Source organism: Accipiter gentilis, chromosome 6, assembly GCF_929443795.1.
Source record: "Accipiter gentilis chromosome 6, bAccGen1.1, whole genome shotgun sequence".
Taxonomy (NCBI): Eukaryota; Metazoa; Chordata; class Aves; order Accipitriformes; family Accipitridae; genus Astur; species Astur gentilis.
In genome coordinates, this window is record NC_064885.1 from 4,541,330 (window position 1) to 4,567,399 (window position 26,070).

General features: G+C 49.6%; 1 protein-coding gene across 1 annotated transcript in view; it reads right to left on the reverse strand.

Moving 5' to 3' along the window:
• Positions 1-26,070, reverse strand: part of NXN (nucleoredoxin) — a 54,595-nt gene that overhangs the window by 7,802 nt on the left and 20,723 nt on the right. Inside the window, exons 2-5 of the mRNA XM_049803239.1 lie at positions 8,222-8,339; positions 6,764-6,897; positions 6,238-6,338; positions 5,584-5,690 (exon numbers count right to left, since the gene is read on the reverse strand). Of these exons, the coding sequence (XP_049659196.1) occupies positions 5,584-5,690; positions 6,238-6,338; positions 6,764-6,897; positions 8,222-8,339 (460 nt within the window). The remainder of the gene's footprint in view (positions 1-5,583; positions 5,691-6,237; positions 6,339-6,763; positions 6,898-8,221; positions 8,340-26,070) is intronic.

Here is a 26,070-nt window from a genome sequence, read left to right on the forward strand (position 1 = left end):
CAGGGATACCCTCAAGGAACCCAGTGGACTGCTGTGCCGAGAGGCTGCGATGGATGCAGGTCCAGCTCTGCTGGGGAACAGCATGTGGGGAAGAGCAGACTCCCTTGCACGCCTGTGCCAGCTCATGGATCTTGTGCATGAAACCATCTTTGTTTCCCCAGCTGCGGCCTGGAGCTGCTTGTTACTGAGCACAACACACCTCTGCCAGCCCTGGCACAGCACTGAGCAGGCACCTTCCTGCCTGCAGGACGGAGGTCCTAGGTTATTTCTTTCTGCAGTTTGGACCCTTGGGAAAGGAGGAACACATCCATTTTGCTTCATCTTGGGGAAAAAAATAAACCAAGAGATAATCAGTTAAATATGTCCCTCTACACGAAGAGGGACAGTACAGATCTGCCACAACACATCCCTCCCACAACTAACAAAGCTGTGCAGGAACATCTAGGGTCTACTGGATCGTGGCACTGGGCAGGACAAGGCTCGGGGGACATCCAATGAGGTTCTGGCCCTTGGGACAAAGCAGCATTTTGCCCTGAGCTATGGGGCTGAAAATCCCTGTCATAAAGCAGAAGCCTTTATAAGGGAGGCAAACACACTTGCAGCAGAGATTTAGCACGAGTCACCTATTCAAATGCGGCTGGGCTGGCAATGTGGCAGGGTGGACACCAGCTGGTGACCGTCCCATCTGATAAGGTACTGACAAGGCTTTCCGGCCACAAAACCGTCACAGGCGAGTCAACAGGAGCAGCTTGTGTTGGTGACTTCAGCTGGAAAGCACACCATTCCTCTCTCATCAAGGAGACAAAGAAACATCCCACAAGGAAGGAAGAGGGGAGAGTTTGGGATCAGGCCCCAAGAGACGAATGAAATGACCAGTGTTAGTGTCAGGTGCTGCTGTCTGCTTCTCATCACCTGGGCTTCTATCTGCTCAGTATCCCGCATCTCCTCCTTCACCCAGCAACATCCCCCAAACCACAATCGGCAAACCAAGGAAACTCAAATTCTCCTTATCCAAAGGTTCATTTTAAAGCTTGTTCGTTAGAAATACCCTGCAGAGACATGCTCTGAGCAGGGGGGACTCAGCATGCTTGACCCTGCCAGACTCCTGGCACTGTGCTCCCATGTTTGTACAACAGTGGGTTACTCACAAGCCCTCTGAATTCTAGGCATTTCTCTAGGAAATACACAGCCATCTGTCTGTCCCACGCCTGCCTGCAGGTCCAGGCGAGCGGCCGCATTCTCCTCATTCCAGCCCAGCAGCGTCGCTCGCGCATTCCTGCCAGTGCGCTGGAGCTGTGAGCACCAGGCTGGTGCAAGAGCAGCAGCGCAGGAACGCGACCAATGGCTAGGCTTGCAAATCCTAAGGGTATGTTAAGAAAACCATTTTGTATCACAAAAAGGCTTATTCATTACCTGCTGGTATTCAAAATAGCTCTAGGGCAGGGATGGGTTAAACAGACTGGAAGGAATTGGGAAATCTCACTCTGGCCCTGCCCTTCAAGGCACAAAGTTCTACTGAAGCTAAGAGAAGCACATGGTGATCAGCATCTCACATGATTCGGATCTTTATCATTTACGATTCCCCCCCCCCCCCCCCCCGGTGTGTCCCCTCCGTTCCCCGCCCCGTGTGTCTGTCCGTCCCCCGTCCCCCGTCCCCGTTCCCGTCCCAAATGCCTGCTCTTCCATTCTCTCCAGACCTCCATTATACATGGGGAACAGGCTAGAAATGTGGGTTCAGCTTGGCATCGAGTCACCAGTCAGCCTGAACAATCCAGCATACCAAGGCAGAGATTTCAAATCAGCTTTGCTGATCTCAGGAAAACTAAGGAACCAATTTAGACACAGATCCTTGTGAGTGTGATCCCACAGCTATCAGGGACTTCACTATTCAAAGTATTCTGACTTTAACCGATTTGCGTATGCGGACAGACACACCCCCCAAAGCATCCAGCCACTAAAACCTCTGACTGCAAATACAATACTGACTCAGAAAACAAAGACTCTTTAAGATAAATCATCCTGGAAATGCAAGTGATGCATCAGAAAACTTGCGGGTGGATTTTCAGGCTGTTAGGAGGTGTGTGACATGTGCTGGGTCAATCTCTGAGCCTTTTACCCTGCATCAGAAGTTCCTCCCCAGCCACAAAGCTCTGGTTTCCTTTCTGGACCCACCTGGTGAAGGCTGAGGCCACTGTAACCCATCTCCTCCTAGTCCTGAGCATCCTTGCTTTGTCTCCTTGGCTCCTTCCTGCACATCCCTGGCTGGGTCCCTAGGGTTTGGACACAGCCTTACCAGGCTCACGATGGCATCCCATAGGATCAGCCTTATCTTCCCAGGAGAACCCTGCTACTGCTCCCCTAGCAAACATGTCCTCTTTGCCCAGGATACAGACCAACAGGACCAGGGGAACCGTGCTTAACTTTTTTCACACCCACTAACCCCAATACTTCCCCCCTGGTCCCTCCTCCCTGCTCATCCCAGCCACTATTTGTTATTTTAGTGTCTTTTGGGGGCTTTGGTAATTGCCATGAGTCATAACACCAGAATTTACTTATCAAGAAGAATCACAGATCAGACACTGCAATGAATATTGTATAAGCTTGGATGAGAATTAGCATAGACGGGCTCAGTTTGATTTTATGCGTTAGAAAATGGATTTGGTTCCCACGGGGCTAGCGTTTTATGAGAACACAGGGGCCAAATGATTTTTTACCGAACCTGGCAATACATTTACTTATTTATATATTAAAACCCATATCTGACATGGAAATCTCATCTGCATTAATTCTGTTGTGTGAGTAATCAAAATCAACGTGAAGCAAACACTCAGGATACACCAACCGCAAGACAGGTGGTGGGTTTTATTGCTGTTTTTTCACCTTTTCAGAAGAAAGCTCCAGAAATCTGGTACAAGGAACCTCCCGTAACAGTGACTTCCAGGCTTCTCCCACCAGCTGGGCTGTGAGGGTGACCTGTTGGCATCTGGGCTAAAGCATGGGGCAGGGGGAAACAACAGTTTTTTGAAAGTTCCCCCAAGGGACTGCAAATCCCGAACAGACAGCACGGAGTCCATAGGGAATATTCAGGAACCCAAAAGGTCTCATAAGATACACAACAACGAGGGGCGATTCCTTTCAAAGCACAAAATTTATCACTGCTCCCCATCCCACTGCAAGAAGAGCTAACATCAGGGGATTTCACCTACGGCAGGACCACGCAGACTGGGAGCTGCCTGCACAACAGAGAATTATTTCTAAGCAGCCACAACACAAGAAAATGACGCTTTCTCAAGATAGTGCTGCACCCAGAAGCAATTTAATATAGGTGGGTACGGTACAGCCTACTGACTGCACATGGGTTATGAATAGAGGCATTCAAGTAAACCCAAATAAAGGCCAATAACTCAACTTATATTTTATACTGAGTTTTTGAATGCTGTAGGGGCCAACACAGGACTAAAACAACAAGAGATTTGACTCTCTTGCTGCTTTCTACCACTCAGGAACTTAAAGCAGTCAGGGAAGACAAGCTCTTCTGTTGTTTCAGCTCCCAGCCTTACAAAAACCAGCGGAAAAACCGCCCCACATGCATGCTGTGCTAATAACCCAAGGCACCACCAGGATAGTAACCTGGACACTGAACAGGCTACGTGTTCTCGCTGGTGCATAGGTGCAGCTCCAAAGGGGACTTTGAAGATACTTGGCAGCATCAGAGCCATGCATCTGGGGAAAGGCAGATGAGATTACATGGACCTGATTTTTTGTTTAGGTGGAATAACCACAAGTGGTGATGAGCTAAGTCCACAATATCTAGCTGTTTGCAGAAAGCGTTCGCTACAGCCAGTGCAGCAGCCTGCTTCGAAAGCCTGACTGCAAACCTCAAAGTCGACAGGGAGGATCCCAAACTGCTGCCTGTGCAGGGATCAACAACAACCCGGAGCCCCTGGGAGCAGCACGAGGGTTCACCTTCAGCCTTCTCCCTTGCCTCCCGGTGCCCTGGCACCCCCCCCTTGCAGCACCCTGTTCCACCCCAGACTGCACTGGGGAAACAGAGCCCAGTCCAGCCTTGCAAAGACTGTGGAGAGCCTGGGAGGGAAGGGAGGGGGGACAGCGATGCCTCCTGCGGAGGGTGCAAATTAGCCTGGCTCCACATTTCAACGCCACTTTGTGGGACCACAGTTCATCCTTGCAGAGAGGTTCCCACTTTACAGGAAAACCGTGATAGATAAGCAGAAAGGTTTGCACTCAAGCGTGCCCAAATCCCTGGGTCAGTGTCCCTGGGAGAGCAGCTGATATGCAGGGGTAATATGGGAGCTTCCCTGGCAGAGGAAGGGGTCAGGGTGCAGGGGAACAGCAAATATTTACATTTTCAGGTCAGCACACAATGAAGAGAGACATTTAAGGACCCAGTGGCTAGAGTCAGAGGGAAAGCTGTTGTCACTGTTTCCCTGGCTACAGCATGCCTGGTGCTCAAGTATCCATGCTTGGACACCTTATTTACAGAAAGTCCCAGTGAAACTGGCAGCAGTCCTGCAGCGCTCAGCTGAAACCAGCACTGGAGAGGTTTGTGAGCAGGCTGGGGAAAAGATGGATGAATTTGGAAAGCTCTTGCCTCATGGGAAGGTAATTAAGCAGCAAACTGACGGCTACCTAAAGCAGGCAAATGGTTATTCTTGGTTTAAGGTCAGGGAACAGAGCTGAGCGACAGCACCTGAGTTCCACCCCAGGAGGAGTGTTCAGAGAGGACCCCAAGGAGGGATTATTTCTCCTGCCACTTTCCCCAGGCCCTTGGCCACCTTTGACAACACTCCTCCTCCTCCCCTGCAGATTGCATTAACCCTCTGCCAGCCTGTGCCCACCTCACCGATGCTGCATGGAAATGGATAAGAAAGCAAGACCCTTTGACCACAGGGAGAAACTACATGTACATACAGAAGACCTCCTTGCGAGCTAGTCACCTTGCACGTCTCTATGCTGCAGTTTGTCCCCTGCAGGAACGAGGTGCCAGTCCCCAGGAGGGCTGCTGTGAGCTTTTATTGTCTTCGTGACTCTTTAAAGCCACCCAGACAGACCGAGTCTCTCCCCTGCCCCTCCGAGCAGCCAGGGCTGCTGGAATTCTGGCACTGGCATGTACAGTAAAAGCAAAGCCATGGTTTACATCAAACATGCACTCTTCTGTAATTCATGTCACTAACATAAACCAGATGCCATCTTCCCCAGCCTCTGCAGAGAACGATGGCCTGCCTTTGCGTTACATAAAACAGCAAGAAAATGAAATTTAAACCTTCAAGAAAAAGCAAAATAAATAAATCAGTAATTAGGCAAAAAACATCCAAGCCAAAAACAGCTTCCAAGTTTCCAGGAAGAATTAGGTTGTTTATGGAAGTCCTGTTTCAACTAACAGCCTGCCTGGCAGGTGGTAGGAATGTGAGTTTGTGGAGAGCAGAAACATGAAGCGGCTCTGCCTGGGGCACTGTGCTTTGCTTTGCTGTTTTCTTGTTTTAGTTAAACAAGAGGAGACATTACAAATATTCCACAAAAGGAGCAGAAAGGAGAGCTGTGCATCAGTGTGGCCTTTCCTACCTTGTATGCCATAGAGGCGATTCAGGCGTGACCGTCTGGCCTCATCGGCGTATGGCACAGCTACCCAGGGCATCTCGCTGAAATATTGCTTGAAGGAGTCCTCTGACCTGTGCAAAGGGAACAGGGCATGGGATCCAGAGTGCAGCCTCTCTGCCTGCCAGGTTCCTTCCTCTTCTTCTCATTAAAAAACTGGCCTGCAAAGCCCTTCACCCCTTCCACCAAAGCCCATCAGTAAGGGCTGCTAGCAGACACAACCCAGGAAGGACATATTTCATGTCGCCAGTCCCTCAAGAAGGCATCCACGGTGCATTTTTTTCCCAACGTTTCAAACTCGCTGGGGCATCTGAATGCCAACCCCTGGCAACAGCAGCAGCTCAAATATCTTTAAAACCTCAGACCCACAAGCCACAAAGTGAAACACAGAGCTGCTCCATGGACAGAGCCTGCTCTCAGCCCATCACTGCCCTCACTAACCCCCCTTCGCACTTTGCCAGTGGGCAGAGGGCAAAGGATTCGGGGCAGCCTTTCTGATACCAGAGCCAACCTGCTCTACCCCAAATCAAATTTCCTCCTCAAATCAAATCTGTAATGCTCAGAGCTTCCCAGCTTGGGGGCAGCCATCTCTGCCTGCAGACCGTGTTAGCGCTTCCTTACCTGTCTGCACTAACGAAGAGTATTTCAAACTTCTGGCCTGCCTCCTTGATCTTCCGGTAGGACTCCACCAGGACCCTTGTGAGGCTTCGGCACGGCGGGCACTGCAAAACACAACACATGCATAAGGACATCGTCTCCTCTACAGGGGCAGACCCACACCCAGCAGGTCCAGATGACCTAGTGACCATGAAAAGACAGATGTGACCTCATCTTTGCTGGAGTGCTGGGCAGCAGCCCTGAATGTGGCTGGGGCTTATGGCCCATAAGTTGCCAACAAAACAGCTTGAATATTTTAAATCTCACTATTCTTTCCCTTCTAAAGGGCCAGCTGAGGATGACAGGCCACTGCAATGCTGCAGCTTCTTCCAGAATGACTGGAGCATCTCAACTGCCTCAACACCAGACAGTCCAAGGTCTTTACTCTCCCTCAGAGCTCTGCAGCAAGAGCCACAGAGGGAACCCCAGAGCACCCCCAAGCTCACTGCTTTGCAGTGAGTAGATGCTCTGCAAAGCATCTACTACTCACCCAGTGTGCAGAGAAATAGACCCCAACGTGCGAGCCCTCCAGGGCATTGCTGTCTAGTGTCTGGCCGTTGTTCCTTAGCAGAGGCCCAGCAACAACTTCACTAAAGGGTTTTGGCCCCCAGGGGAACTCCAGACCTGGAGGGATCGGGATGGGGACAGAAAGAAGACACAAAACAGCAAGATGCACATACAGCATTTACAGTTTCAAAAACTTCCACCAGAAAAACCCATCCCACCTTCTCTTCTGCAAAGATATGCAGGAGCCGAGGAAGCCAAGCTCCGCACTGGAACCAGGGCCACCTCTTTTTCTCCAGGCAGGCTGCACCCTCGCTTGAGTCGCAGCACCTTCAGCTTGATGAAGCCTGCTCTGGTTTTGTGCCTGATGAGGTATCTTTTCCTTATCAACAGCGTTTATTTTAACAACAGAGGGCAAGGTGGTATGTGCTCAGGAATGTAGTCAGACTATTTGCCTTATACTGATACTAACCGTATATTTTTATATATATATACATATACTTATTTATTTATAAAACCTTATATGTGTATATATATATGTAAAAGATAGGGGGTTTATATATATACACAAACATATATATAAAAAACCTATATATAAACTAAACTTACGCTAACCCTCTGAACCCCAAAGCAAGCATGTGTGCGTACACAAAAACACATGCTCTGAATCATCTGCTGCCAGCTCCCAGAGCAATCAATCTATGTATTCAGCCAGAGAGGAGGAAACATCACAGATGGCTCAGGCCACAACGTGTACTTGCTGCACAGTTCCTGCCACCTGAATTAAAGACTCAGTCACCGCACTCAGTATCTACTGCATGAAGAAATGACGAGCCAGTAATATGTGTGCATGGACAGCCTACAGCAGTTGCATGATGGGTCTGCAGAGCCTATGAGTAAGGGCACACATTTTGCTCATTTTGGTTTTACAAATTGGAAGAAGATGGATTTAACATCAATCCCCAGCACAGTAAACCTCAGAAACAGAGGGTAGCACTTTTCTGTTGCATTTCTAAATAATGGGCAATTCATTATCCTAAAAGAGTGTGATGTCAGTGATAAAGTCCCACACAGTATTTTGGAAGGACTCTGCTCCTGAGGTATGGGAAGTTTGGGCCCTCAGTCTGTCTGTCCGTATGCCTCCATCAGGGAAAAATCCAAACGTAATGTTTCAGTTAGTCTAACTTTTTCCTCATTAGCACTTCAGACAAAAATCCTGAAGGGGAAATCTTTGTTCTTTTCAACAAGCAAAACCAAAACACAAGATCTGGCAGGAATGATGCAGAAAAATTTGTGCTGAAGATAATACAGTGCCTTGATTAGTTAAGTATGACAACAGTTGTTTGTTTCCTTCCCCACGCCCCCCAAGGCAATTCAAATGAACTGAAATGAAAAGCCAGCTGTGTGCCCATGTTTCTATGGCACGGGGAACCCCAGGCCTTACCTTCTGGGTCATCTCGGATTACCAGGAGGCCGTTCCTGCAAACCACCTTCCCAGTGGAGGCATCGATAAATATCAGGGAAGGAATGTTGGAGACTCTGTACTTGTTCCACAGCTTCAGCTGTAAAAGAGATTGAGAGAGGAGAGAAGAAAGGTAAACTTGGCAGCATGAAGAGGAAGATTTTGGACCATAAGCATCTTTCAGACCAGAGGTCAGAGCTAAGCAAAGAAACAGAGCTGGTGCTTCAGCAATGTGTGTGAAGGCACGTGAGGACATCTCTCCAGAGCTGCTGGGCCAGCCTGGACCTCCAGCGTCCACAGAGACCCGCACCATCAACACCATCCCCTCGGCATCACAGGTGAGACCACCGTTTGGGTCACACCTGCTGCAGGCTTGCCTGTGAAGGCAGGTGAAGTTTCTCCTCCTGCTGCATTTGCCTCTTTGCAAGTAAAATGGGGATAATATTTACCATACTTCGAGGTCTTTGTTTAGAAGACACGGTAAGCACAAATACTTTTAATGCCACTACTCTGAAGCAATTTGTAACGCTTCCCCGGCTGTTTCCTCCCCTCCCATTTCAATGTTCATTTAAACAAACAAGCAACCCCTGCCAAGACACAGCCACACTGAAAACAAGGCCAACACACAGAAACACGATTCTTCTGCAAGTGGGACTTCCCAGGTTTGTTCCCAGGAGCTGATTAACGGGTTTGACATCAGCCTGGGGGCCACACAGCCCGGCTCATCTATCCTGCACTGCCAGTCTCGCAGCAGTCCCCGCCAGCTACAGGCAGAAGCCATGCAGGCTGCGATGGCCATGTTTTGGGCATCCCATTCTAGATGTTGCTGTTTGCCGGTCATTATGTTTTGCAGCAAGCTCAGCTCCACACAACACCGGTGACCGAGCGCACAGGGTGTCACACGGTCCTGGGTTGACATTTCTCAGCATATGCTTCTGGCACAGGATAATTTGAAGCTTAACCCACATACAGAAGCTCACAGGGACGGGGAGAAATGACACGACGACAGCTGCTGGCACGGCCCAGCCTGCAGGTGTGGGCTGGCTGCGGCCAGAGGAGCCCATCTCCCCACCATGCATGGGGGAGCTGCTACAATCACTGCGTTTACTTGCATTTCTCCAAGCATTTCAACCTAAACAGCCCAGCGGTGAATTATCAAACTCTTAAACAAGAGCCAAACCCTAGCAGAGAGCCAGAGGGGAAGGAAATGAATCACCACCTTCCCCTAAGCTCTGCTCTGCAAAGCCCTTCAGGCCCTGGGTGTTTACAACTCGCTTAGGGTTTGGAGAATAAAACCCAGAAACAGGAGAAGGGCAGGAGGGCACAGAGAATCCCACCCAGTCCCAGTGAGGGTTTGAGCACGAGAGCCAGAGAAACCCTCCCACGTCGTGCTGCTGCTTCCATTGGTATCTCATGTGGAAACTGGACCCAGGTGTTCCCCCTGGAAAGAGGCCACTGCTCTGTGGATGACCATCCCCAATTTCCAAATAGAGGCAAGCCTGTTTCCCTGAGATGGGAATGATCTGGGGAACCAGGCAACGAGGGCAGGAATGGGATGCAGCGTGCAAATCTCACCAGAGATCTAGCTGCGGGAGAAAGTCGCATCCACATTCAGGTTTTAATGTCACTGTATTACAGATTTCTTCCAGCACCTTTTTTTAGAAGATATATCTGGATGAGTGACATGAGTCAGCCTGCTTGCAAGGGGGTGTTAGCAAAACACTCTTGGGTCTGAATGAAAGTGTTACCACTGATCTAGGAAGACTTCATTAACCTCCACCTACTAGGACCTAGAGAGAGGCAAGATTTTGTGTCCTGCCCACCAGCCTTCGATTTCCAATAGACATATTTCTTGGGCCAAGCCACTCATTCACAATGCCAATTCACAAACCAAATGGCCTTGGGCATGAAAAGAAAAAAGAAATCACACTAAATGCAAACCAGCCCCCTCACAATGAGGGCGTTCAAACCACAGAAGGTAAAATCCACTTCTGTGAAGTTTAAAGGGTGGGGAAAAGCTTTTTATAAGGATCACAAGCATTTAAGAGGGTGTTACAAACAATGAGGAAATTACAACTAGCAATTGGATCGTTCTCTTTAAACAGTTGCTTACATTACACTTCATTTTGCCAAGCCCTTTGTATATGGGCAGCAGCTCCCTTGGGGCACTACGGCGGGTCGTGACAGTTTTGCTTGGCTGTGGAAGCAGCAGGGTCTGTGCTTCAGAGCCAGGAGGCTGCATCAGCTCACTGTGCTCAGGGGGACGAGGCTAGGACACCCCAGATAAGGCAATAAGACCAAACCAAACCCGCTCTTGCTGAAAGCACTGGAGTGAGCGATGCACGGCTGGCGCCAGGCAGTCTACGGGGTCCAGCAGACAGGGCAGCTCTCGCCAACAACCGGCCCTGGGTCTTCTCGAGATGTGTAAGCCATCAGGCCACATTAGGCCCAAACTGCAGACTGGTCTTGGCTGCCCAGACATCTGCGGTATGGGTAATCTGCAATCCAGATACTCTGCCCCATGAAATGGAGGGTTGCCACTTCTAATTCATAATTGAGGGTCCATAGGAGAACGCCTCAAGCAAGCATGAAGCTAGGTGTCTGTCGAAAGGGTCAAAAAGCATCAAAAAAGGTCAAGGTGACATCTGCTGCTGCTGGGGGAGCACATCCATCACCGGGCTCTGAGGCTTGAACCCAATGAACATCATGTCGCGCTCAGTCACACCTTGGGCGAACAAGAAAAAGCAATCAAAACTGCAAGGTTTTATTTACCTTGCCTCTGTGCAAAAGCCGCAGCTCCCAGACACCACAACCCACCATCCCACGTCATGCCAAATGTTTCAGAGCTTCATACACGCTGAGCAGCGCTTACTATTTGCAATATATTTGCTGCCGGGGTTATCGTTGAAGCCCATCATATGACACCAATGAACAAACATGAGAATTGCACGCAGACGACTGGAACTGGGTTGCCATTTTAAGCCCAGTTATAAAAGGCTTGAATTGGAAATTAGTGGTCTCAACGCACTAACCATATTAATTTTGCTGTCTGTATCGGAAAGTACACGAATGTAGCTGTTTCAAGTGGGAGCAGTTTGATTTGGTGAACCTCCTGTGCGGTACGAAAGCTGATGGGGAATGAGAAACGCATGCGCTGTGGGACAAGTGCCAGAATCTACCACTGTTCCCACCACCCTGACCCTCTTCAGCCAGACTCAGCTTTCCGAAGCCTGTCAGACACTTCTGAAGGAAGCCTGATGGCTCCTTTTACTGCAGGTCTGACCTGAAAGAGAAGAGCTTGATAGGAAGTGGGCTGGTTCATTTTAGCTGGGCTTTTTGGATAAGATAGCTCACTATGGGATTCCCACACCATGCCACTATTCTGCAGCTGAACTGCAGCTTCCAGCAAAGACATCCAATCTCCACCTAAAGCCTCTGAATACCAGGATGACCTAACTCGTCTTGTGGCAAACTATTGCACCGGTTAGTTTTTCTCAGGGTAAAATGCCGAGAGTTTGCACGTGTGCAGGTTCTAAGCAAGGAGACAAGATCCTCCTCGGTCCTGCTTGGTGTACAGCCGCTGGTTGTGTTCCAGGCAGAAAGGGGAGCCCAGGAGAAAAAGGCATCCCTTGTACAAGTACCTGCACAACTGCACACCTCGCAAGGGATCCTGTGTCGGGCTGGGCGTGGGATACAGAAAGCAAATTATGACTTGCTCTGAAACCGCAGGATGATGGGATGATAGCTCAGGCAGCAGGGCCGAGTGCTGCCTCAGCAACTTTTAAAAGCTGTTTTTCCTGCCATGAAGAGGATGACATAGAAATAACATACTCCACACTCTGAGGATTTGATCATCCATTTAAAGAGGGGATCTCTGCTCTGCTTCCCAACAGCTGTTGCAAATCTGTGGGATCAAGCCAAAGCTAACACAGATGTGGAAATAATCTACGGACTATTCAGCCTGAAAGCAGCTGATTCTCTCGGAGTGCCCTTCGCTCCTGGTTCAGGCTACACGCCTGCTAAATGCAATACCCCAGGATGCTCACCGGAGAAGGAGAGAGGAAATACATCCCCTTGCAAGATACCCTACAGGCTGAGCAGCTTTACAGAAACCTCTCTGGCTCCTGTGCAGGTGGTTAAGTACAGCAGTCCAGTGGAAAAAACAGAGTCACCAGATTCCTCCGGTAACCTTATCCCTACACAAACCATCACCACGACGTCCTGGAAGACCTGGAAACCACAGCCCTGGGCTCCCTCTGACTCCATCCATGACCAGCTGTGAAAGGCTTTAAAACGATCACTTATTATTTGAGGTCTGAGGTGATCCCAAGACGTCAGCCCACGCAGCAACACTCAGCATCAGTCGCAAAGCTGCTCTCCACACTGGCAGCTAGCTCAGCTATTTCCCCCACCCTTGTGACTGGGAAATGCCTGGCCAAGACGCACGTTGGAGAGAAGTTTGCAGACAGCCACAGTAATTTTTCCAGATAAAGGTGTCAGACAAGAGGTCTCCCCAGCAGCCCATGGCTGTTTCTGCGCAGGGCTGGCACCCGGCCGGGGCAGATGAAATCCCCTCCTGCTCTACATGTACTGGTGGGGAAGGGATCCCCTGCTTCCAACAGCTGCTGGGTGCTATTTTTGGTTGTGCTGATTGATTTATCAGCCTTGGTCACATTCACTTACTAACATAAATCCTGAGCTGCAGCAGTTAATGCTGGCAAAGATAAAACACAACTGCTTTCAGTGAAATGAGCCCTGGCTGGTGGGAAAGTGGTCCTCCCGCCCTCGTTGGGGGCTGCATTTCTCCACTGTTGTGTGAACCTGGACCATAAAAGCTCTCACGCCTCCATCTTCCATAGGATACAGAGCTGCCTCTGCCTGGGAGACACAGAGGTTTCAGGGGCACCTGCCCTTGCCAGCAGCAGGGTAGATGCTGCCTCTGCTCATCTTGCAACTCAGGCTTCCACGCTGACCAACGACAGCCAGACAAAGCTGGTTTAAAAACCCAAAAGCAGATTCCTCAGCCATAATGAACATGTTCACAATGTGGACAGCCACTGCTTTCTGCTAAATGAAATGCAAAGCCACTTTCCTTCTAGAAATCTATCCTTGGAGGAAACACCCCCAGGGTCTGGGCAATTCCTCCGGTGAGGCGTTGGAAAGATCCCGGTTTCCAACAGCCCCATGAGTGCTCATGCGAGAGCGCAGCGGGGTTCCCATTACAGACACAAGCTCAGCTCTTGCTAGTCTCTCGTTCCAGAGCCGTAGGCTGAAACATGAAGTCTGTCTGAGGAACACACAAGCAGTGCTCAGGTGGAAAAGCGCCCTTGGTCCACGGCTGCGGGGACCAGCAAAGCCCATTGCCCACCTCTGCCTCCAGCTCTGCCCCACAGACCGGCTCTGGGCTGGTGAGACAGCCCCGGCCGTCCCCACAGCTCCGCTCCCACGGTCCGGCGCGGCAGGGGACCCCTCTGTCCTTGCTCACTCGCAATGTTAAATTGCAGCTTTTACATCGTGCCTTAAAGGGTTTACAAGCACCAGGGGCCACCCAGGCTCTGCAGAGAGCAGGCACAGGGCTGCAGAACAACAGGCTGCTCCCTTGCCCCATCGATTTAAATCCAGTTCACGCCTGTCCCTGCGATTCAAACTCAGCTCGGGCAAAGGCTCCTCTTCCAGCCCTCCCTCGCTGCTCCTTTCCCTCCGCGCATAAGGGAACCCCCTTAGCAGAAGGGGGACGTGGTGCAGGAACAACACGCAGCCGAATAGCTGGGGGAGGCATCAAGGGCAGATGGTGTATGCCGAGGTCTGACCTTGTGACACAGAGGAGACTGGGAGAGGCTTGGGATAAATTAATGTCTATTGTGCTGCTCTTTCTCTCTGAAAGCAAATCAAAATCTAATTACAAAATACAATGGTGAGAGAGAGGTCTGCTCTGTGAACGTTAATGAGCTGAGGAGGGAGGATTTGGAATTGCAATAAACAAGATTGATGTGAACGGCTGAGACTGTCAGGGCAGGGCACCAGGGCTGCTGGTGCATACAGACCAGTGGGCAGCCAGGCCACCACATTATCATTTCCCTCTGCCCCCACGCTGTCTACGATGGGAGTAAGCCCAGTTAAAACCAGCCTTAGGACCAGTCTCCCCCAGCACTTAGCCCGGCAACGCCTGCTGTGGGTGCTCCCCCCACCAGTCAAGTTCCAGCAATATGAGTCAGTGCAAGCAAAAAATAAAAGAAAAATCAAATGAAAAGTCCTGTTTGTCACCTCCATCCTCTCCTTGCTGTGGCTCCATCATGGGAGACTGGCACTGCACGGTCCAGCTTGCGGCTGCCCACGTTGCCCCACAGCTGGCAGGGGGGCAGGGGAGACCCTGGCAGGAGCCAGCTTGCAATCCCGGGCTTTTGTTCTTCCCAACTATGAAACACAACAGCAAAAGCTCTGGAGCCGAAGCGGAAGGAAATCCTCTCTGCGGGGTTTTCTGGCAAGGTGGCTGTCAGCGGAGGGCTACTCTTTGTTCCCTTGAGGAACTCTGCAGCCAAAGCCCCGGGGTGAGGGACCTGGGCCAGCCCAAGCTCCATCCCAGCCCCCTCGCTTCCTCCCATTTTCCTCCTCTTACCGCCCTGGTTGCCCAGTGCTGGCACCATTGGTCTTTGCAATTTCCCAGGCTAAGCCATCCAACTGACTGTGAGCTGAGCATTTTATTTGAGGGCTAAGCAGCATATGGCTGGCACGCGTGCCCGGCTCAGAGCACAAGCTGCCTCCTCTCCTCCTGACGCTCATGCAGGCTGACAGGCTGGATCCTTTGCAGCCCACATCTGATAGGAAAACATTTAATTTGAGCAGAACTGAAGAGCAGTTAACATGATCTATGGAGAGCAAAGCCCCAGGGCCCAGAGCAGACACAGGAGGTCGCCTGGTTGTTTTACATGTGCAAGTTTCAAAGAGATGCTGGGCTGGTAGCTCCATTTGATCCCAGGATCAGGGAGAAGTAGCATTTGTCTAAACGTACAGATAACAACGTAGGCAGCAAATCATGCAGAGAGGATGCTCCAAGAGAGACTGGTCTATCAACACTACCAGGATGTCTTTTATAAACCGCTTTTTTCCCAGGTGTTCCTCAAATTGTATTCAACAGTCTGAAGACAATGCAGAATTTAAGGATGCGCTATCATACCTAGCGAGTGGCTGCATGGTGCTTAGTCGCTGGCTGGGGTTAAACCACAGCAACTAGGAAATATACCTCTGTGCATTTCCAAGGAATTTTTTTTTCCTCCATGTGCATGCCTTGCTTTACACCTCTTAAAAGGAGGCTTGCATGTGAGCATCTCAAGATATTTCATAACAATTTTTCTCCCTGCAGTTCTGCCTTGGGCCAAGCACACTCCCTTTACCCCCAGGAGAATGGAGGCACAGGGCTTGCACAAAGATGGGTGCAGAACCCAGGGGGTCTGCCAGTACCTTGAACCTGCCTTCTGTTACCTGTTTTCACTGGCATTTTTTCACGTTTTCCTGGTAGGTAAGAAAGACACCAAGACAAACACATAAAAAGCAGTGAGGACGGAGGGAGTTAAAGTGTTTGTGGGAAAAATTTAAGACACATGTAGAAGTGTATCATACATGGCCCCTATAAATTACGCCCCCAAATGACTAGCACCGAGTAAGAAACAGCTATGTAAACACAAAGGTAATAAGAAAAAATAATAGTTTCTCTCTCTCTATGGGGAAGAGCTATTTTTCCATCTGTTTATAGGAAAGGCAAGGGGTGGGGTGGCAGTCTGGGACGTTGAATTGAAGTTCAGGGTCTCTCTTGGTCCCAAGTCTCATCTGTCATTGGAAGCGGGATGGCTGCCAGAACCACCGTGCATTATAGCCTGGGTTTCCTACACACTGCCTTTGCTTTTGCTGCTACCGTTCGCTCGCAGGCAGCCGGCATCGAGCGCTGGTAGTAATCTCGAGGTCAAACACCCTGCAATCCAGGATCATTAGGAAACAACCACTTCTGAAAAGCCCCGAGTTTAGACAGAGTTCCCACCAAACACAAAAGCCTTTTAAATCTGCAGGGAAATTGGGATATTTTGTTTTGTTTTGTTTAATGCACACAATAAGGTATTAGTGTGGTTTCTGTTTTGTTTTCAGCATTAATCCAAAAAGGAACCTTACACAATCAGATGAACAAAATGCAAGAAAACAATGGAGTATTTGTTAGGACTGTAACACACCTAGGGGAGTGAGGGCTGCAGGATGCTGCAGTGCTGGGACCCTCGCAAGCAGTGACCTCCCTGGGACATACCAGCCAGGACATCCCCCAGACCAGCAACATGGGAGATCCTTGTAAAACTACCAAGACATCTGCAAATACCCTCTTGTGCCCACTGCTGCTGATGCACCCACTAGATGGGAAACCTGCTCATTATGCAGCATCTTTTGAAATGCAAAAGCTCATCCACAGCATCACTACTGACACTTCATTACAAAAACCTCCACTCAAGACAGCACTTGCATCACTGCAAACGCTCAGACTATTTAAAAGCAACTACTTTCTTCCAGTTGTTCCAGTTGATCTCAGGAGAGGGTGCACTGGTTGGTCTGGCCCTCCCTACAGCCACATCCCTCTCAGCATCTCAGAGCTGACGGTGTTGAATCTCGGTTTGGCAGCACTCCTTGGTTTGCAACCCATGGAGGATTTTCATGCAAAGGTTACACAGCTGTGGAGCTAGAAAGGCCATAACCACAGCCCTGATGCCTGATCACAGCCCATGCTGCCAGGGCAGGTCTAGGCTTTGCATGGAAGACAGGCAATGGGCTCTGCTCACAGCTCGGAAGGGCAGCACAGCTCGAGGGATTCACCCTGTAACCACCCTCGGGTCAAAATACTCTGGGAGCTAACCAGACCCAGGTGCTCCCAAGCTCCAGCTGGATAGAGCAATCCCTGCCAGTGACAGCTCAGATTTATCCCACTCCTCCTCGGCTCTTGGGCTGGAAAGAGATCCTACAGCCCACACCAACCCAGCACAGCCACCGTGCTTGCAGGAGATTTCTCCTCTGAAACCATTAAAGTCCATCCTGCGCAAACATCCCACTGCCAAAACTGCTCTGGGCTAAACCCACCGATGATGACACGCTCTCAGGGCTTTCACGTCCTTTTAACACACTTCACAAGCACAGCTGAGCCCCAGAGCTGCAGCGGCCTGAGCTGGCGCTGGGTGCCCTGCGGGGAAGACCATCAGACTGACTCGTGACACAGGCAGGATGGATGTAGTGGGTCAGGCTGCCTGGAAAACTCACTCCTGTTGAGCCCTTCTCTTCCTCCTGCTCCCCAAACTGACACTCAGCCCCTTTGCAGGAAGGCTGCACAAGCTGGAAATATCAACCCGCCCAACACCGAGCCACTGACCTCTAAAATGGAAAATGCCACCGAGTCCCATGTTTGCAATTAATCACCTGCACACACTAAAAAAAACAGAGCAGAACAAAGCTGACCACGGCTCAGATGCACTAACATCTCAACTGCAGCGCAAGCCAGCAGGCTGGAAGTTGGAGAAGCTGTTTCTCCACTCAGCTGCATCTTTGCAGAGGGGCATTCCCATCGAGCTGTGCTCCAGCAAAGCTGGTGGCATTAGCTGCAAGGAGAAGGCAGAGGGACAGGGAAATCGGGAAGCCTGGGGGGTAGGAGCAGAGACGTGGTTTGGGCTGGGCACGGGGGCAGAGCAGGAAGATGACTGCAAAAGCCACTTCCAGCTGCAGGGATGGGGAGGGATAACCAGTTCCAGGCAAGCCCGGAGGGGGCCAGGCAGACGGGGCTGAGGGGATGTGGGGTTTACAACACACACACATGGTGGACCAGGTGCAGGGCAAGCGAGGGAACCTAATCCGTCCTGTGAAACCCAGCATTGAGACGGGAGAGGGCCCCAGCTCCAGAGCCATCAACCAGGGAAGAACAAGACAGCAGGCTGGGGCTCCCTCTTTATTTTAAGGCTTGAGCGGTGTGTCTTGCAACTGCCGAACCAATTAAAAACATGAACAGGGAGTGATAAATCAGTGGCAAGGTCAAAAGCTCTAGCTACATCCTGACTTGACTGATGGAAGTCACAAAATATATTATTTCTCAAAGGGGCAAGAGCCCATGAGTCAGCACACGGATGAAATATGGCATGGGGAAGGCAGGACCGTCCCCTGGTGTGAGCGAGCCTCGGGCACGGCGTCCCTCCTGCTGCCGTGAGCACAGCGCGAAGGCAGCCACGGCAAAACGAGAGGTTGCTGCCAGGAACAGATGACAACGCAAATCCCACGGGGGCGTTCAAAATGTCAGATAAGATGTGGAGTATTAATTCCCTCCGCTGACAGCCAGCCCCAGCTGGAGGGGGAGGCTCGGAAATCACAGGCTTCAGCGAGGCGAGGACGCCCGGCGCCTGCTCTGCCGCCCAGGCTTCGAGTCGACGGCGGACCAGGAGGTGACGCAGAAGGCTGGACGGTGGGAGTGCTACCTCGTCTTTTTGGTGGGAATAAGGGAAATTCTGTGCAAAAGGAAGAGCCGATCATGTGTTCTTTTATAAAACACCGAAGACTGCTGTGCACTGGCAGCAACCTTCCTCAGATGTGGTTGTATTTCAGCCGTTACTATATTGAGAGTTTGTAAAATGCTCTGGGATGATAAAAATCACTCCAGAAACAGTTATTAAAACTGTTTCCAGGAAATCGATCCACGGAGACCGAGAAAGTCTGGTGTTTTTACAAGAGCTTCAACTAAAGAAAGACCAAAGTTAAGGAGGAAGTTTTGCTTCCTTGTCTTTTCAGCAATAAAAAGGAGCTACACCAGGGGTTTATTCGATTCTGCAACATATGAAACAACTATCAGTTGTTTCCTCAAAGGGGAGCCTGACCTGAGATGGGCAGAAAATACCTCTCAAGTCATCTGGAGTTGAAGGCTTTCAGCCTTAGTCAAGCTCTGGATTTGTTTGTGTTCTTGTTTTATCCTGTTGGCTTTCGTGATTACTGACTGTCCAGAAGAAGATCGCAGGCTAACAAAACACACGCTGCAGGAGCAGAGATTTTATCCAGAAAAAAAGCACAAAGCACTGTGGGAGCACAGTCTGCCTTCCCATCCCCACTCCAGCCTCAATGCCAGGAAGCAACGTGTTTGGAGTTGGATGAGCCACGGGAAACGCAAGCAAATCATCCACTTGCGTCCAAGTGGCTTTTTCCAAGGATCTGCCACAAAGTTTTGGGCTTGGTCACCCCTTCCCCACCGCTGGGTCAGAACTGATTAAATGCAGCCACCGAGTCAAACTCCAACATACTCATCTCATTTGGCAGCCCTGTGGTTCAGCTAGGAGCTCCAAGCATTTCTCCCCCCCACTCCCTCCTTCTTGTTCAATTATCTTGCTTCATCTTTATTCCGTTTCCAGGAACACTTAGCAACAGGCTCTTGCAATCAGCCACCGGCAGGAGAGGATCTGAGGAGGAGACTCTGCAGTTATGATGACCTTTTACTACACTCATGCAAATTTTAAAGAAAGTATGCGAACAATTTGCCTTTTAAGTATCCTCCGGTTACATTCTCCAGGAGTTAATTCTCCTTCTCTCCTTAGAGACATCAGAAACACCAGATTTTATGATTTTACACTAATGAGAACAAAACCTGCAGCTTAATTCCAGTTTGCTTTGTGGATTTTTTGTCTGTATCTCATGCAGTGTGGAGACCCTGAACAGGCAAAAATTAACCTGTGACATCTACGCTGGCCAAGACGGCAGGTCTGCTCAGACACTGCATGCTCACACCACCAAAAGCCAAGTGTGGGATTCAGGGTCCACCCCAGCAGCCAGCCAAACTCTTCCTGAGATGGACAAGATGCTGTTGCTTCTCATGGTGAGCTTTTGCAGATTGCCATCAGAAACTCCCATTCCAGGACAGCCAAAGGGTATGCCGGGAGACAAAAATAGCCATAGCATCCCAAGGAAAACACAGCAGTTGTGATCTTGGTAATTAAAGCTCATCAGCCAAGGCGGCAGATAAGAGAGCTGGTGCAGTGGTTAAGGTCTCTCATTCTCATGGAGTTCACTGCAGTGACACACAGCTTCTGTCAAATCCAGGGACTTTGGCAAGTGACATCAGTCTCTCCCAGAGCCTCTCCACCTCCAAAACAACAAACCGACCACCACCAGGCTCTCAGAGGTGGGCAGCATTGATGCCCCTAAAGATCGAAATGGGCAAAAAACAAGCCTGGTTTTGGCACACCATAGCAGCAAACCCACAGCAGCCATTTTCACAGCTGCCTTGATGGGTGCCAGCAGCTGACAAGCAGACCAGGCGGCAGCCTTGCATTTTCATCAGATTTAAATCAAGTCCCCAAAGCTTTCCAGCACTTTCCCTGTCACTCAGTAATTTTCCCACATACACAAACAAGTTTGGAGATGCCTAGAAAGCGCACACCAGGACAGCCTGTGCAGCTTGCAGGGCACAGGGGCATTACTGCATTTAAGTCCTTTCTCCTGAAATGAATGCTTTGTGTTTGGAATTTTAAAAATCCTGTATTTCTTGCAGTGACTAGAAGCTGGAGGGAAGGAATTGGTGAATACCAAGGTAGCAAGGCAGGCAGCTCACTTCCTTCTGCTTTCTGAGTGGTGTTCGTAAATAGGGAAATAATTTGCAGTGTCCTACTCGGGGGGGGGGGGGGGGGGGGAAGTCTCACAGATCCTTGATACTTCAGATGATCTTAAAAAGTACAATCTACCTTCTTTTTTTCTTTAACAAAATGAAAAGTCTGAATAAGCATGTCATTGATCCGATTGCTGGGAACAGCATCTGGAACATCAATCTCTGCCTGAGACTGCAGAAGCTCCAGGAGAGCTCAAAGCAACCAAGGCTGCCCTTGAACCAGATGCTACTCACTCTTACAGAAACGCCTGTGGATCTGTGTGAAAATGATTAAGGAAAATTGCTCCCTCTTTTTTCAACTTTATAACTCAAATCTGTTTTCTCTTAGAGGGCAGATGCTCATTACATACCCCGAAGCACATCAAAGGGCAGGAAAGGCAGGAAGGCAGCCGCCTCATCACGCACTGGAGGGCCAGCGCCCAGGGTCCTGCCCGACCTGCCTGCACCCTCCAGCTCCTCCTTACCCCGAAGCTTTTGGCTTGGGGTAAAGAGCCGAGAGAGTAAAGAAGCCTCTTCAAGCTTTTGTCCCCTCTTAGTGACACTATGAAGGACGCCAACCAGCAGCAGCAAATAGCAGTGATGTGCTTCTGAAGGGAATTCTCTTGGTGTTTGAGAACTCAACTCCAGCTATGGCAGCACCCCAGGGAACTCCGTTCATCGGGTGCAAAGCTGAGCATTTCTCCGACACTCCTTCCCCATCGGTGCCTGAGCGTTCAAAGCAGAACACAAGGGACCGGCAATCCCCGCCGGCACCAAGATCCAGCCAGCACCTTCTTCAGACACTCATTAACAAAATTACAACATTAAGAGAGCATTATGCAAGGACACGGGTGCCAGGAACCTCTCAATCATCCATGAGAGGCTGACCGGAGATGCAGGAGAGGGAGGACTTGCCAAGGCAGGGCACAGCGACTTCACATCTGCCATGTAAAGTGAGTCCTAATTACACTGCGCACAGGTGCCAAACAGCAAAACCTTCCGCCCTACCTCAAACAGGGCTTTTTTTCTTGTGAACAGGGCAAAATATTGGGGCTCTGACACAACCGCTTCCCCTACCCAAGAGTCTCGCATTTTCAACCAAGCAGGCACTTTTTGTCATGAACTGACTCCAGTTTTACAAACAGAATTCACTAAATACCTAAAGCGTGACGATGCTGCAGTACATTCCCCACCCTGAGCGCAGTGCCTTTGCTCCCACAGACACCAGCCTGAAAAATCTCACTTCCCAGTGGTACATCCCTTATGTGCCCTCCCCAAACAGGATGAATATTGTCCAAAGTTTCCCGGAAACTTCTTACTGCACATTGAATCCGGGATTCAGATGAGATATATTCCTGTTCCATGAAAACCTGCACAAAGAATGGCAAACAAAGACCCTGAAATCCCAGAGGCTGAACCCAAACACCACGCTGCGTCTTACCCAAAGCCTCCTTCGTCCTTTCTTTACTCTTATAACTCTATGAGATGACGCTCAGATCTAAAATTCTTGGTTTTTCAGATCTGCGCCAGCTACGGCAAACACCCAGTAGCTCGGGCAGGCTCAGCAGGATGTGACCTAGGGGGCACCAAACTCTGTGCGTTTAATGCCACACTTGATGCAAACCTCAGAGGTGAAAGGCAAATGAACGATGAGAGGCCTCATCCCCAGAGCCCTTCTCATTTATTCTAGTTCAAAGAGCTCAGAAAACTCAAGGCAATCACTCACCAGCTCAGAAATTTAAGGAGGAGTGTCGGGAAGGGCACCTGGGAAGCAGGAAGCATGAAGCCAACTTCATCCAAGATGCAAGAGAGGGGGGACACAGCCAGGCTCTTAACAGCTTCTTCCAGGCACCCCACTGCCTCATCCATCTTAATCTCTGACCACCAAGAGATGAAAACAATTCATCCTCATTCCTTGCTCTTTCTGAGAAGTTACAAGAAATAAAACTAAAACAAAGATCAATGTTATACCCTTCTCAGACAATCTCTGCCTGACCTGGACTTTCTCAGCATCCCTTTTATCTAGTGGAGTGTTTTGGCAAAAGCTTTGCAGAGGAAACCCATGTGAGCAAGATAGTTAAAAAGCTGGTACTTTCATGTTTATACAGCCAGCTAAGCAGCACACTACAAAGCCTTTTATTCCAAGTCTCTGCTGACAAGTTAGCATTGATAAATTACAGGAATCACCCAGGAATTAGGATGCACAGGGGGAAAAAAAAAATAAAATTCCCTATGTGGGAAATAAGGGCTCAGAAACCCAGGACTCGAGGAAAAGTCTGTACAAAAATCATCCCAAGATTAGGGGCAATTTGTTTGTACTAAAAGGGGAGAGCAAAAACAGCTGAAGATGCAGACAGACTCCCTCCCCATGGTTTCCAAGAATTCACCAGGTCCAGAGGTGAAGACAGAGATACTACAAAGGTATCTCTTCTCCCAAATACCCCTATTTCCAGAAAAAGCAATCTGAGACAAGCCCCTGTGTGTTGGCAAACAGCGCAACGGGCTACCAGCATGAGAAGAGACATGCTTCCTGGTCGCAGAGGTGCAACGCAGACACCGAGCATCGAGTTGGATGTCGGTGGCGCACATTGAAAAACAGCCTGAGTTCCAAGGTCGCATGAGGCTTCACGTGCTGACCATGTACTGCGTCATGTTGTTTTACATACTGTGCATGCAAGAGCCAGGAAAAATCCATCTTCTTTGTCATAACAAACCCTAAGGTAAACAAAAAGGCAAGGCCATGCATATTACCCAATTAAACAGGCACATAAAGGAGATAGCAAGCACTGGCCATTCGCTCACTCCTGATTTTTGTTGTTTCTCAGCGAGCACATACAAAAATGGGCTGCATTAAGACCTGCGTGAAGGAGATGTGGGAAACGAGGTGCGTTCCCCCCTCCAAGAGCAAACCTGCTGCTCCTGAATAAAAAGCAGGAGTTTTGTAAGAGAAACTAGCATTTCACAGTCTTTGCGTTGCTCTCCCCCAGCACAGAGCGGATAAAGAGTGCACCTTGGCCCCCTTGCAGATGCATGCCCCAGGGGCTGCTTGAGGCTGGGCAGCTGGAATAAAAACCCAAACCCAGGAAATTCCCAAGCCCGGAGAAACCAAACCAGAGCCAGCTGGTCTGTAAAGCTGCACCCCTACGCAAAAACTTTGCTTGTCTTCAATTTATGAAGTTCATGCCATTTGCTCTGCACGTTATAAACTACACATGTGGTTTTGCAAGGCGGTGGGCAAACAAAGGGGTGTCTGAAGGTCCAGGTGCCCGGTCCTCTGCGGTACTGCTTGCCAGGACGCAGCCAAGGGAAGAGGTCCACCTGCACAGACCCTTCTACAGTGCCCGAATATACAGCAATCTAAAACTCAAGCATAGCTGGACTGGGTTTTCTTGTTTTTTCCAGGAGGGTTGAGGACCTCCTCTCTCCACTGGGCAGAGCTGGAGACCAAAAGGTTAAACTCTGTGCACACACATGTGGCACTTTGGATTACTGACAATTTCAAAAAGAAGAGAAAAGCCCTTCTTGGGTAAGTTCTTGCTGCTCAGTTCACTGAAGGGCGTCAGGACGGTCTGAGCCAACAGCTCTGCTGAATGCTTCCAGACTCCGTCTGGCACACTGGCACCCAGCCCGCTCCTTCACTCCTGCGCCAACAGGGACACCCAGACACACCAGGGATACCCGGGACCTCAGTTTATAAAGACAGTTACGAAGCAGGAGGGAAGGACTTAGCTACTTCTACAGAAAGATGGTGATACAGACAGTACAAAATAATTAATACTTTCCAAGTCTGCACTTGCTTAGGAGAGGAGAGATTTAAAGCTCCAAGTCCAGCCCATTTGTAAAAAAACAAGCACATGTCCCAGATTCTGTTCTGAATCCCAGGGAATCAGCAGGTGGCAGATCGTTAAAGCCCTAACAATGCTATTTCAGATCTGCAAGCTGAAATATCTCTCCTCACCCCCCCTTCCTCCCCTGCAGGTCTACAGGAGGGCCACAGGGAAGATTTAGCATGTGCAGCATTGGGTTATTGTGGTTACCTTTAGTTGATTCAGAAGAATATTACAACATATTCCCCAAGGGAGTCTATAAATAGCAAAGGATTCTACTTTAATCCCCTATCTATTCCTATTTGGATAATATGGCATTTGGACAAGCACTGCCAAAACACAGATTTATGGCAAAGCTGAGAGTTTGCATGGCCAACATGTGCTCTCCAAACTCCGGATTCCAAGGAATAAATAAAAACCTCTTCTAGGATATAGATGGCTCTTCAGGTACAGAAGCTTCATGCATATACAAACCTGTTTTCAGGAGTTCTGCCTCCCTCTCCCATCCCAGGTGAAAGGCATGTTTATACTGATCTTCCTCAATACTAAAATTAACTGTTTGCACCAGGTGTCCTGCTGGTACCACCACTGCACACTCTTCTGCTCACTTTTCATTTCTTCACTAACACTTTATATTATCTCTCAGCTATTATTACCTATCAGACCAGCTTCAAACTTCTTTCCTGACAGTGACCAACATCGAAAGGAGAAGAACTATAAAAACTGCTGACCAAAGGGAAAAGGACTATAAAAAGTACAGCTGATGAGCGCTACAGTCATCACTGCCCCACTGGAGACATCAGGGAGTTGCATGTTCTTAAAAGCTCCTCAGAGAATGGTATATTAAAAAAAAAACACAAACCCAAATAACAGCAACTTTGCCGACAACTTACTGCTGCTGAAACTAGTTTTCATATCGGAAATGCTGAGAAGCACCTGAACAACAGAGTTACCGTAACATGCACGTCTGGCTTTGAGGGGCTGAACACACCCTGTTGCCCACCCCAGCAAAGCTGCTTTTTCCTGGGAAAACAGCCTTCCTGGATCCCAGCTGCTTCTGGGCAAGACAGGGCAGTTTGGAGAAGCTGCGCTCAGTGTTTTGTCGAAGGGAGGGATGCCAGCGTCTGTGGGGCATGCGTTGGCGGCACAGCAGTGGGCAGAGATGCTCACCTTCCTGCCAGAAACCTGCGCTGGCAGGTTGGTGAGGGAGACTGGCAGCAGAGGAAGCACTATAAGGTTGTATTACAAAAGACATCCTGGAAAGGAAATAAAGGAAAGGTCAGGATCAAAAGGACAGTGCTACATCCTGAAAAATTATCTTCTGCTTCGGAAACCACATCTTAAAACCAGGTACCAAAGTGAAAAGGGAA